This window comes from Procambarus clarkii, unplaced genomic scaffold, assembly GCF_040958095.1.
Source record: "Procambarus clarkii isolate CNS0578487 unplaced genomic scaffold, FALCON_Pclarkii_2.0 HiC_scaffold_2235, whole genome shotgun sequence".
Classification (NCBI taxonomy): domain Eukaryota; kingdom Metazoa; phylum Arthropoda; class Malacostraca; order Decapoda; family Cambaridae; genus Procambarus; species Procambarus clarkii.
In genome coordinates, this window is record NW_027191242.1 from 1 (window position 1) to 13,913 (window position 13,913).

General features: G+C 44.7%; 1 protein-coding gene across 1 annotated transcript; it reads right to left on the reverse strand.

Moving 5' to 3' along the window:
* Window positions 1–3,844: 3,844 nt before the first annotated feature.
* On the reverse strand, window positions 3,845–13,896 carry LOC123749378 (uncharacterized; the record flags this gene model as incomplete). The annotated part of the gene is given in 3 exon segments (XM_045731465.2): window positions 3,845–7,688; window positions 11,454–11,646; window positions 13,805–13,896. Coding segments are annotated over 3 exon segments (557 nt in total), but the record flags the coding sequence as incomplete, so codon positions are not given.
* Window positions 13,897–13,913: the final 17 nt, after the last annotated feature.

Below are 13,913 nucleotides of genomic sequence, written 5' to 3' on the forward strand. Positions count from 1 at the left end.
ATAATACATCATACAAATGGACACATGTTGATGAATCTTCATGCAAAAAAAAAAAAAAACAGTGCAACAAACGCACTTTTGTAAATATGTAGAAACAAAGAAATAACAAAGAAATTCCTCACCTTAGATCCAAAAAAACCTTTGACCACTCTCAAGTCCGCGTCAGTAGCACAAGCCTGGCCATAAACCCCTCGTCACACTGTTCCCTAATCACCTCGCTAACGGGGCAATTACCAGCTTGTTTGACAAGACTACAACTTTGATTTACAAGATTATGTACACGAGTCAGAGGGGGGGGGGGTTATTCCTCCTTCCCTCTTTAAAAATGCCTTATCGATACATTGAGAAAATTACGTAATACAGAGACAAACAGTCTCTCAACGTCCTAACCGGACATTTATCAAAGTATGGCGTTATATCCGGACATTCATCAAGAAAACATGGCATCATCCGGACAATTATCAATAAAATAATTCGTTATGGCCCGCCATTTATCAACAAAGTAGGTTTTCTTATCCGGACATTTATCAAAAAAGGTACGTTCTCGTATCCGGACATTGATCAAGATTGATCAATGGCGTTATATCCGGCCATTGATCAACAAGGTATGGCCAATATCTACTCACTTATCTACAAAATATGACGTTTAATCTAAATATCTGAACAAAATGACGACGCTATATCTGGTTATTTAAAAGTGTGACGTCATTGACGTTTACAAAATGTTTTGTAAACAAAGTGCGTCTTGGTCGCATATTTCGTAAACAAAATGTTCTCACAAATATTTATATAAACAGGATGACGTAATTTTCTCCACCTTTGTAAGCAACGGATGGCATCACTTCCCCCTGTATATAAACAATGGATGACATCACTAATCAATGCTTGTAAACAATGAATGACGTCACTACTGAATGCTTGTAAACAATGAATGACGTCACTACTGAATGCTTGTAAACAATGAATGACGTCACTACTGAATGCGTGTAAACAAAGAATGACGTCACTACTGAATATTTGTAAACAATGAATGGCGTCACTACTGAATGCTTGTAAACAATGAATGACGTCACTACTCAATGCTTGTAAACAATGAATGGCGTCACTACTCAATGTTTGTAAACAATGAATGACGTCACTGCTGAATGTTTGTAAACAATAGATGACGTCATATGAGAGTAGTGTAGCGCCTAGTGCCGCATGTCAACACAACACAAGTTACTCTTCTTAATGAGAAGAAGAAGAAGAAGTCAGAGAAGAGAAGGTAACGAAGGCAGTGAGAGGGGGAGAAGAAGAGAGAAATGAAGGGAGAAGAAAGAAGAGGAGAGAGAGAGAGAGAGAGAGAGAGAGAGAGAGAGAGAGAGAGAGAGAGAGAGAGATATGTAACGAAGGGCAGACTATAGAGAACAAGTAACAATAAGAAAACGGGGGAAGGGGGAGGTGGAGATGGGAGAGTTTATGCACAATACGGTGATGCGAGTTTAACGAGGGAGAAGGGGTAGGAAATAATATGGAAAAGAGGGAGATTGGGAGAGAGGAAAGACGGAAGAGATAAATAGGGATAAACGATACAAGAGCAAGTTAAACATGAAACAATATAAGACGGAATGAAAAAAGAAAGGACAAGTCAAAAAGATAAAAGATCGAAAAAAGGAGAAAAGACAGAAGAAGAGGCATGAAAAGAGGAAGTAGAAGGGAGGGGGACTGGGAGAAGGAGAGAGGCATAAGACGGGGGGGAGAAAGAACAATAAAGTGGAGGAGAAGGAGGAGACCAAAAGCTAAGATATAAAGGGTTGATGTCCACCAGCGTCCTCAGAGAGGAGAGAGTCGCCGCTCGACTAAAAAGAGCGAGCGTGTGTTCTGAGCCTTATTCTTGAGAGGTAGTGTATCTGGGGTGTGTGTGTCTGGGGTGTGTCTCTGGGGTGTGTGTGTCTGGGGTGTGTGTCTGGGGGTGTGTGTGTCTGGTGTGTGTGTCTGGGGGTGTGTGTCTGGGGGTGTGTCTCTGGGGGTGTGTGTCTGGGGTGTGTCTCTGGGGGTGTGTGTCTGGGGGGTGTGTGTCTGGGGTGTGTGTCTGGGGGTGTGTGTCTGGGGGTGTGTGTCTGGGGTGTGTGTCTGGGGGTGCGTCTCTGGGGTGTGTGTCTGGGGTGTGTGTGTCTGAGGTGTGTGTCTGGGGTGTGTGTCTGGGGTGTGTGTCTGGGGGTGTGTGTCTGGGGTGTGTGTCTGGGGGTGTGTCTCTGGGGGTGTGTGTCTGGGGTGTGTGTGTCTGAGGTGTGTATCTGGGGTGTGTGTCTGGGGTGTGTGTCTGGGGTGTGTGTGTCTGGGGTGTGTGTGTCTGGGGTGTGTGTCTGGGGGTGATCCCTCTGGGTCTGTGTGTCTGGGGGTGTGTGTCTGGGGTGTATATGTCTGGGGTGTGTGTCTCTGGGGTGTGTCTCTGGGTGTGTGTGTCTGGGGGTGTGTGTCTCTGGGGTGTGTGTGTCTGGGGGTGTGTGTCTCCGGGATGTGTGTATCTGGGGGGCGGGGGGGGCCAGGGAGGTTCTGTGAAGCAAGGAAGGGAGTCCTACGCAGGTTTACTGGCACCAAATGGTACATGGGAAGTTGGAATATAGGGAGATTATAACCACTAGTTTCTAATAAAGTCATTGTGTCAGGAGGGACATGCAGACAGTGTATATATACACGTTAGACATATATCGAGGTTCACCCCCACCACCTCCCAAGCTCGAATTACTATAACCCCCCACCCCCACCACAAGCTGACTTACTCGGCAATTAACCGATAGGAAATGTGCCCAACCATTTCTGCCCCGCCAGGGATTCGAACCCGGAAATTTCGACTGTGAGTCGAAAACCAACCATCCCACTCAGAAACATCATGCCAGGCTGCCTGACGAGCCGCTGGTGGTTAAGGGGGGGGGGGAGTCCCCAACAGCCCCACGAACCAGCCAACGTAAAGATGGCATATATTGGTCAAACAACGAGTCACCCCGGTATTATAACGAAGCCTCGGGAACCACATAACAAGGTGATTATATACAGGTCGAACCTCCTAAACCTCAAACAACGCAAGCCTAAATAACGCGAACATATCGTAAAAACATTAAATTATTGTAACTTTCCCTCAATATTTCACCTGTCAGTATGACGATACAATAAGAACACTAATAATAATATAGTGAATTGCTCTTGAAACTCTTTGTTTTTAAATATTAAAACAACGCAATAAAACAGGAAAGATCTTAGCTGGCCAAGGTGAGATGGAAGGTCATGCGGCCCCAGGTCACTACTGCAGCTACGCCAACCTTCCCTCCCCGCCTCTTGGCTTGTTATGGGGGCGTGTAGTGCCTCTCACAACCACTGGAGGGCAATTAAGGCTACCACAATAGCCTGCTGGGTCAACCCGCGAGTATACTTTAGTCCAGAATACAATCCAGGACTCGAGTATAAGCAGACAGTGTGTATACATACACCAAGAGGGTTATATATATATATATATATATATATATTTATATATATATATATATATATATATATATATATATATATATATATATATATATATATATATATATATATATATATACACTACTTGTTTTCTTAACTGCTCTATGTACACCCAGCCATTAACCTCCATGGCAGAATTTTCAGGTCTTTCAACATAATACTGACCAATATATATTAAACGTGTAGTAAATATGGCCTTATCAACACCACTCTATCATTACAAATGTAGTTGTCAACTAGTAACAACGGTCCTGTGTGGCAAGGGAAGGGGGGGGGGAGGGGGTGGTTATGCGGGGCAAGGGGGGGGGGGTCCTGTGTAGCAACGGGTGAAGTGTGTGGCAAGTGCAGGGGGGGGGAAGGAGTAGGGGGGGGGGGTTATGCGTGGCAAGGGGAGTCCTGTGTAGCAAATAGGGTCCTGTACAGCTAAGGCGGTTGTTTGGCAAGGGCGGTCCTATAGAAAGAGGGATCCTGTTTGCATTTGGCGTCCTATATAGCGAGGGGGGGTCCTGTATAGTGGGGGGGGGCTCCTGTATAGCGGGGGGGCTCCTGTATAGCGGGGGGGGGGGGCTCCTGTATAGCGAAGTGGGCTGGGTGGATCCTATATAGCAAGATCGCCTTACCGAGATAATTCAATCTTGAGAATATACCACGCACACAGTATTTTCATCTGGTATTTCTGTGTTACGTAATGCTCAGTTAAGTTGCAATCTATTTTATGACTTTCAAGTCTATTTGAAGCAGATAATATCAGTTTTATGTAGTTGAATGCCTAAAAAAAATAGTTGCATTACCTGGTTTCGGGCAGATAAAAACGTTATTTGGTTAGGGGACGTTTCAGTAAATACTTTGCCATTGCTGATACTCAATGTCTTGCAAAGACCAGAGTGTTCGACTTTTTCATTTAATCCAGTTGGCGTCGTGTTTAATCTCGGTTATGGCTACGATAGTCTGCATCTACATTGTATGTTACAATTACAGGTAGGCCGTGCCTATTATAGGCAGGCCGTGCCTATTACAGGCAGGCCGTGCCTATTATAGGCAGGCCGTGCCTATTACAGGCAGGCCGTGCCTATTTCAGGCTACGTCTGATTCGGTGAGGGGGGTTTATCTCATTTTCTGAGATCAGGCCGATTTTAAGGGGTGTCTTGTATATTTGAGGTGTCATGTCTCATGGTATCACGCTCCTGACACTTATCTCATCTGTCAGCTTCTCACACAAGACGGCGTCAGATACTCTCGAGGTGCAACACTTATTCCGTCATGCAAACGCCCTCGTGCAAGGAGGTGGGAACTAGAAAGAGTAGAAGAGAGTGTACGGGGGAGTACGAGGGACGGGGGAAGGAGAGGCAGGGAGTAGGAACAAGTGGAAGGGAAAAGGGAGAGGTTAGGGAGAGAAGAAGAGAGAAGAGAGAGAGAGAGAGAGAGAGAGAGAGAGAGAGAGAGAGAGAGAGAGAGAGAGAGACTGTGACCCGCTCAATACTGTGACCAGGTAAGTACTCTGACCCGCTCAATACTATGACCTTAGGTCAAACTCACAGCTCAAAGATATAATTGATTCAGCCTTGTTGAGTAAGCTTGATGAGACAGAGGATGAAAGAAAAGCTTACCGAGGTAGAACATGATAGGGCAAATATGATGACAAAGCTCGCTGAGACAGAACACGAGAAAACAAACTCACGATAACAAACAGGGAAGCAATACAGTCCTGGAAACACAACACCGACTCTCCCCCCTCATCGGATCTTGTGGCGAAATGGTGAAGTGACATAATACCAACCACAACAGTGAGTGTGTGTATGTGAGTGTGATCAGGACTTGAGTCAGGCTTTTTGATTCTCAGTTCTAGAATCATTTTGGGGGGACTCTTACGGACACAAAAATGTCGGGGCGATCCAGATTACTGCTGGGGGTTTAACTGCCAGCTTAAAACTGGAGATATCTTGGTCTCTCATATCAAACAAAATCAGCTTCCAGTTAAAACTTTTCTCGTTTTCGAAGGTCCACAAAGTTTAAGACCACTTGGAAGGCCACGTCCAAGGACATGTGCTAAAGTCTGGTCTCTCAGTGAGGTAAACCAGGCACCCTACTGAGGAAACACCAGTCGTTACATGTTCCCAAAATCATCTGTTTCAATCACTATTTCCTAACGTAATCCTCAGGCAATATTGGTCCTGGTGGGAGGGATGGGGAGGGATGGGGAGGGATGGGGAGGGATGGGGAGGGATGGGGAGGGATGGGGAGGGATGGGGAGGGATGGGGAGGGATGGGAGAGGTTTATGGGGGAGCAAGGGGGGGTAGACTGTGGGAGGGAGGGCGGTTTGGGGGAAGGGTAGAGTGGGAGGAATGAAGGTTTGGTGGGGAGACGGGTAGGATGGAAAAGGAGAGGATGGAGGAAGGGATGGGAACGGTGAGGAAATGAAGGGGGGGGTGAGGAGGAAGGGGAATTAAATGTATGATAAGAGAGGGAGAAGAAGGAAAAGGGTTGGAGGAGGGAGGGTGAAGAGAGCGAGGAAGGTGAAGGGATAGGAAAGAGAGAAACGGTAGGGAAGTGAGAGACAGGGAAAGGAGGGTGGAAAGGTGGCAGGGAAAAGAAAGGGAGAAAGAAGGAGGAAGAGGCAGAGAGGGAAGAACACCGGTGCTCACACGTCGCTACGTCCAGTACCAGCAGGACTGAAAATAATCATTTCAGTGTTGGGATCAGGTATGACTCCTCATGACGGCGTCACCAATCAGGTATGACCCCCATTGACGCCATTGCCAATCAGGATGGGTTGAAGGGGGGGGGGGGGGCCCTGACGACGCCACTAAGATGACAGAAATCATGTTTGTATTAATAATAAAAGCGTCATATCACTCGTAGTATGTACAGCGTACGACGCCCCCGCACCGCTACTTGTACTCTCCATGAAACACAATCTACAATCTACGTCATGTGCGTTGTTGTGGTTCCTGGTGTGGTGAGATACTCTACGATTCAGCGTTCTACGACTACTTGTAGTCTCTCATCTGTGACTGTTTTCTTAAGAGTGCTAAATACATATTATACACGTAAAAAAAGTAAGTCAAATGTACAAAAAGGGAAACTAAAGGGTTCTAAAAGGAAACTTTTCTAAGACCGGTTCTCTGCTTCTTCAGCTACACAAGTTCCTTAAGAGTTATTGTGGTTGGCAAAAGTTCCTCGACAACATTCTTCAGGATAAGGAAAAAAACAGCATTTTCCTCCTGCAGGAGTTGGATAAGTTTCTGAAGGAGGGAATGTGCTGTTCTAAATTCACCCAAAACTGTAAAAACAGAATACCCGCTTGCTCCGTTTTTCTGGATATAATTAAGAGTGTTTTTTTTTTTTTAAGCAGCTCGCTTCTGTTATTGTCTCTCTTAGACGTTATTCACAACGCAAGACTCCCGTGTTTTTTTTCTTTTTTTCTTTGCGCTCTTTTGGTTCAAGGATGGAATCATGCTATACTTTTTATCTGAATGAGTAGGCAAGGAAGAGTTTGTCAAGCAGAGTGAGTGATTCCTAAACTCTCTCAAGCACATGAACGACTGTTGAAGAGTCGTACTCTTTGGAATAGAGAGATTACCATTTTCCTCTTATTTTTCAACCCAAGAGCATCGCCCACTTTTTTTTTTGTTACTTTTATATACAAGAATAATGTCTATTTTCTGTTTGATGTCAGAGATCGTAGCGCTAACTTTTCATATATATTTTTTTGGCGGGTGTACAAATGCGCCGCCCATTTTCCTTATTTCTTTTTTTGCGGCCACAAATGTAGCGTAAACACCTGTTTTTCCTGGTCCAAGTATGGTCCAAGTATGTCTCCCACACTTTACCACACTTCCAGCCCCTGAGGGTGTGGGTGGGGGCGGGCTATGCAAAACACCAAGAGAGAGAGAGACAGACGCAGGCCAAGCCAGTCAGAGGACATGAAGATTCTCGCAGGACTTGCTCTTGGTCTCCTTACCGCAGACCTTCGTCAGGAAGCTCTTCACCTTGAGACTCGCTGAGGTCTTGGAGCCCCGGTACTTCCTCCGGCGGGTGCTGCGCTTCTTGGCCGTCACTTCCTGGTTGTGGCTCTTCAGTCGGATTTGCTTAAGGATCCCCACCAGCAGTTCGTCCACCTGGTGGTTGAACCCGCTCGAGGTCTCGATGTATTTGCAATCGTAAGAGTCTGCCAGGTTCGACCCCTCTGTTGGGAAGAGAGAAAAGGGGGGGTTATTAAATGAAATGTACTTCACCGTTGTGCTTGTCTCATGGTGTGTGTGTCTGTCACGATGTGAGTTTTTACTATTTGTTTATACCCCTCGTAGCCTGGTGGATAGCGCGCAGGACTCGTAATTCTGTGGCGCGGGTTCGATTCCCGCACGAGGCAGAAACAAATGGGCAAAGTTTCTTTCACCCTGAATGCCCCTGTTACCTAGCAGTAAATAGGTACCTGGGAGTTAGTCAGCTGTCACGGGCTGCTTCCTGGGGGTGGAGGCCTGGTCGAGGACCGGGCCGCGGGGACACTAAAGCCCCGAAATCATCTCAAGATAACTCAAGATAACCCCATCTGAAAATCTATATAGATTTTCTTTTTAATCATTCCAAGAAGCGGAGAACTCCCCCTGGGGAAATGGCTATATATCAGCCCGTCCTCCTAAGGGTTCTCCAACGTCAAGAAAACGGACAATTTAAAGTGTCCTCTCGTGACCTGCCAGAGGACCCAAAACAGAAAACGGGACAGTACGTCACTTTCGCGAGCCGCTTCTAGTACGACGATTTCTGGCCATATTTAACGCATACGATCGATTTGCGACGTTCTTTGTAGGAGGACAGGTTGTATATATACACTGGGAGGTGTAAGCCGCTTCTCGGCGTATTCACAGATTAGACTTATACTAGAACTTTACTTTACTAGGATCAGGATCAAAGTGTACTGTCTGGTTAGTGATTAAGCTGCTGTGGAGTCTTAATTACCTTTGATAAGTGGTCTATTATTAAGGCCAATACTTAATGTGGTGGCCTTATGTAATATATATATATATATATATATATATATATATATATATATATATATATATATATATATATATATATATATATATATACATATATATATATATATATATATATATATATATATATATATATATATATATATATATATATATATATATCCCATATTTATCTTTTGAATATTAAAACTTGCTTTGTATTTGAGAAGAATGAGTGGTGAGTTCCACAATCTGAAGTTGACACTCCAATATTTGTTATCAAATAAAAAAGAAAAGAAAAGATTGTTGAGCAGGCAGAGTTGCCAGAGCGTCGGTGTGTGAGCAAAGCTGACAACGTTGTTCCTATAGTTGGGGCAGAGACTACCACTGGGAAGCCAGGGTTATGGCTTTACCCCATTACACATCACCTCATAACATCACCCCTACACACACACACACACTCAGTGTAAACACGACGTCAATAATTTAGTCCAGTCGTGAGGTGGTTGAGTTGCTCCTAATACTTCCATGTATTGAAAGACTCATGCACCCCATCTTGTGTGTGTGTGTGTGTGTGTGTGTGTGTGTGTGTGTGTGTGTGTGTGTGTGTGTGTGTGTGTGTGTGTGTGTGTGTGTGTGTGTGTACAACGGTTTAAGGAAACCAGAGTTAATCACAGCTATTCATATTTTCCCCATTAATTTTCTCTCGATTTCACATATAGAAATGCAGCTTTTATGACCATTTAGTCTCTGGAATATGGCAGTTGAAACTGCTCTGGCTACAGAAACTTTCATGCACCGCTGCAGAAAACTTACCGAATTGAATTCGTAAAACTTTTTTTTTTGCACAGATTCAGAATTGGATCGCGAGTTTGGCCTTTTAACGGGCAATTAGACTCCATTGACTAAATTTGCAATGGTATTTGAAAATGAAAGATTTGGCTAAATTGGTTTTCATCTCAGAGTCATTTGTAACAAGTCACCGCACAACGCTATGTAAATAACGTTTCGAAACGTTAGAACTCCCCTCCCCCTTGCTTAAAACGTTGAAGCAGGTTTGCAACATCAGAAAAAATAACGTTTTAAAATGTTGTGTTTGTTGGGTTATACAGACCACCAAAATAAATGGTATGAGTATTTTCCTGAAAATCTGTGTTTTTTCATATAAATTGGCAAAGAATGCTGTTAAGAGATTAGAAAAAAGGATTGGAAAACGTTAAGGGGTCGTTCAGCAATGTTGGGAGTGGACGCTGATGTCGAGTATACTCAGCATACTTGCAATATCTTGATTGATTTATGACTAGTATATTTGAACGAAGGAAAATTGAGTCTTTTATTGTGTTAGGTTAGTGACTACACACCCAGTACCACTCAACACAACTGCAAGAACTTGGCATAAAAACATATATCACTCACCTGTAATATTAATATAGACACACACCTGTGTTAATAACATTATAAACACACTCACACACACACACACACACACCTGTAATACCAACACAACCCCAGCCATAATGACACACACACCTGTAATATCAACACAACACAGTTACATAAACTACAAGAACAGTGTGACAGTCCCCATAAATCATACTTTTCAGAAAAAACTGCTCACACAGCCAGGTGTGAGCGGATTACACATTTGTACATTTTAACACATTAGTACAAGTACTCTAATTGTACACAGGAACGTAAGAATAAAGGCAATTGCAGAAGGCCTATTGCCAATGCAAGGCAGCTCTTATTTATATCCACTCCAGCTAGTTCATATGTCTAACCTACGCTTGAAACAGTCCTCTGATCTCCCCACATCTTTTATGCTATCCGGTTATTTGTGCCACATGTCTACAACCCTGTTCCCAAACCTGATTTTGTAAAATATAATCTTATCCAATTTGTATTCATTGTTTCGTGTTTTATTTGGCTTATATAATGTATATTTAATACCTGCTTAATACCCCTTTTGTTATACTTTTCCTCCTGTATGTATACTTCAGTCGTGTATACTTCCATCTATACCTTCTGTTCGCTTTTATACAGTATGTAAACTAAACTTTCTAAATCAGTCTTCATTCGGAAGGCTTCTAATTCCTGGGATTAACTCTATCATCGTTTGCTAAATGCGTTCGAGTTAACATGCCTTCAATAAAGAATAATATTGAGTGTAACGAGGTTTCGTTGTACAGCGGGAGTATAAAAAGCTCAAAGCAGTGGCCATTAACGCATCCCAGATCACTCTGAACTTTACCGTATCAAAGATATACGCCAATCATAATATAGAATCAAAAAGATATCCTTTGGTTGCTTGCCTAATACAGGTCATACACCTCCATACATTTCATCCAACAAACAACATTTTCTCCCCCCAAAGAGAATGCAGGTACACATTATAAAGCAAACCAGGGGGGCCAGGTTCACGAAACAGTTACGCAAGCACTTACGAGCCTGTACATCTTTCCTCAATCTTTGGAGGCTTTGTTTACAATTAATTAAACAGTTAATGAGCTCCGAAGCACCACGAGGCTATTTATAACAATAACAACAGTTAATTGGGACGTTTTCATGCTTGTAAACCGTTTAATAAATGTAACCAAAGCCGTCAAAGATTGAGGAAAGATGTTCACGTTCGTAAGTACTTGCGTATCTGCTTCGTGAATCTAGCCTCCTTGGAGCCTACACGGTATATATACATATTTAGATCCTATGTACAGACGAGGTGTCACAATAACGTGGCAGAAATATGTTGACCAGACCACACATTAGAAAGTGAAGGGACGACGACGTTTCGGTCCGTCCTGGACCATTCTCAATCGACTTAAAAATGGTCCACGACGGGCCGAAACGTCGTCGTCCCTTCACTTTCTAGTGTGCGGTTTGGTCAACATAGACCCTATGTATATCCAGGTCCACATATAGCAACATTTGGACTCAACACGAATACAATTCCCTTCCCCCCCCCCCCAACAATACATCACCTTTGGCGGTGACGGAGCGGGACCTGACGATGTCCGTCTTGTTGGCGACGAGGATGACTCCTCTGTTGGTCATGACGTCTAGGCGCCACAGGTACTGGAGCACCTCCTCCGCCCGCTGGTAGCTCCCTCGCTCGATGACGCTGAACACCACCACGAAGGCATGAGGGTCGTACGTCGCCAGGTAGTTCTCCACCTGCGCCACGGGCAGAGAGGCCAGTTAAGGTCCGCACATGCACATTGTTTGGAGGGGGAGAGGGGTAGTGCAAAGGTGCAAGGGGGGGGGGGGGTGTATTGGAGGGTTGTATAAGGGGTTAGTTCTCGTCCTCTGCAACGGAGACAAAAAGAGCATTAAAGGTGTATGGGAAGGGGTTTCTTTTTCTAAGGGGTGATTTGGAGGGGTAATATAAGCTAGCAGGTTCAAGTTCAAGTATGTTTATTGAGATAAGAAAGAAATATATCTCAAAAGGATATAGTAGCTTAGGCTATTTCTACCCCCCAGAGTAGGGGCTTAAATATGGAAACTTAGAACAACGTAAGGGGGGGGGGCGGTTAGGTTAATGTATTAAAAAATGAATAGAGTGAAAAAATATTTCCTGTTTTAGGGAACACAGGCACTAAATTAAGGTGTGTTGTTAGATATTTATACATCACAGTGACGCTCGTCGAAAATAGGTGTTGTTTAAGGGGGGGGGGGGGGGATTTAGAGCACTATGAAGCTAGAGGGATTTTGGGTAGGCAAGAGGGAGGATTAATACAAGGGAAGTGTACAGTGGCTGAAACAATCCACCTAGACTGTGACCATCCACTATCATCCATGTGTGGATGATAGTGTCGACCCTTCACTCTTCCTTTGCCGCCACTTGATAAGGGGGGTCCTGGAGCACGATTCATCATCCACTTACGAAACCTGTTCATCTTTCAACAATTATGTTGGCTTCGATAACCAATAATTATATAAACAGTTTATGAGTGCCGACGTAACTGTTTATAAAGACCGTTTATAACAATAAAGACCTTAGATTGTGAAAGTCTCGAAGCTCTTAAACTGTCTAATAAATGTAAACAAAGCCGCCATGATTGGTGAAAGATGTACAGGTTTCGTAAATGGATGTGTAAATGCATCTTTCAATTTCTGCTAGTAGTAGGGAGGCCACATATTTCCGTGGCCCAGTCATCTTGAGGTTATCTTGAGGTTATCTTGAGATGATTTCGGGGCTTTTAGTGTCCCCGCGGCCCGGTCCTCGACCAGGCCTCCACCCCCAGGAAGCAGCCCGTGACAGCTGAATAACACCCAGGTACCTATTTTACTGCTAGGTAACAGGGGCATAGGGTGAAAGAAACTCTGCCCATTGTTTCTCGACGGCGCCTGGGATCGAACCCAGGACCACAAGATCACAAGTCCAGCGTGCTGTCCGCTCGGCCGACCGGCTCCTCGTCATAACTAAGAACCTCTACTATAAGGTGGTGAAGCTTTTGTATATTTAGGTGAGACAGCTCGGGGGCCTCGTAGCCTGGTGGATAGCGCGCAGGACTCGTAATTCTGTGGCGCGGGTTCGATTCCCGCACGAGGCGGAAACAAATGGGCAAAGTTTCTTTCACCCTGAATGCCCCTGTTACCTAGCAGTAAATAGGTACCTGGGAGTTAGTCAGCTGTCACGGGCTGCTTCCTGGGGGTGGAGGCCTGGTCGAGGACCGGGCCGCGGGGACACTAAAGCCCCGAAATTATCTCAAGATAACCTCAAGAAGCTCTTTTTTTTTTGTTATTTAGAGAGTTAGGAAGAAGGTGGTGGTTCACCGCCTAGTCCAAAGCAGTTAATGGGATAGGGGCGGGCTGGCTTTTTTTCTAATGCGTAAATGAGAAGGGTGAGTCTAGCGAGAGGAGCGTTGTGAGGGGAAACTCTATGGGGGAAACTCTACGAAGGGAACTATGAAAGGAGCTCTACAGGGGAAATTCGGCTAGTGGGGAACTCTACAAAGAACTCTACGAGGCGAACTATACGAGGGATCTCTACGAGGGGAACTCTGTGAGGCTCACAGAGTTCCCATCACCACTCACCATCACCACGCCAACATCACCACTCACCACCACACAGACTCATCATCCCTCAACACGTCAACACATACACTCACCACCTCTTCCCATCCATCTATTCCCCCTCACTGCTCCTCTCCCCTTCGCTCCCATCACCACCCCTCCCCTTCATCACCCTCCTCCCCTCACTATACTCAAAACTCCCGTACTAGAAAACAGAAGCGGCTCGAGAAATTGACATTCGGGCCCGTTTTCTGTTTTGGGTCTTCTGGTAGGTTAGGATAAGGGCACGTAGTAGGACAGTGACCAATCCACTCACCGTCATCTCATCAGCAGGGTGGTCAATAAACATGATCTCACTCTCCTCTCCGTCCAGCATAACTGACACCGAGTGCTCACCAAATTCTTCGTCTGAAAAATAAAAAAGA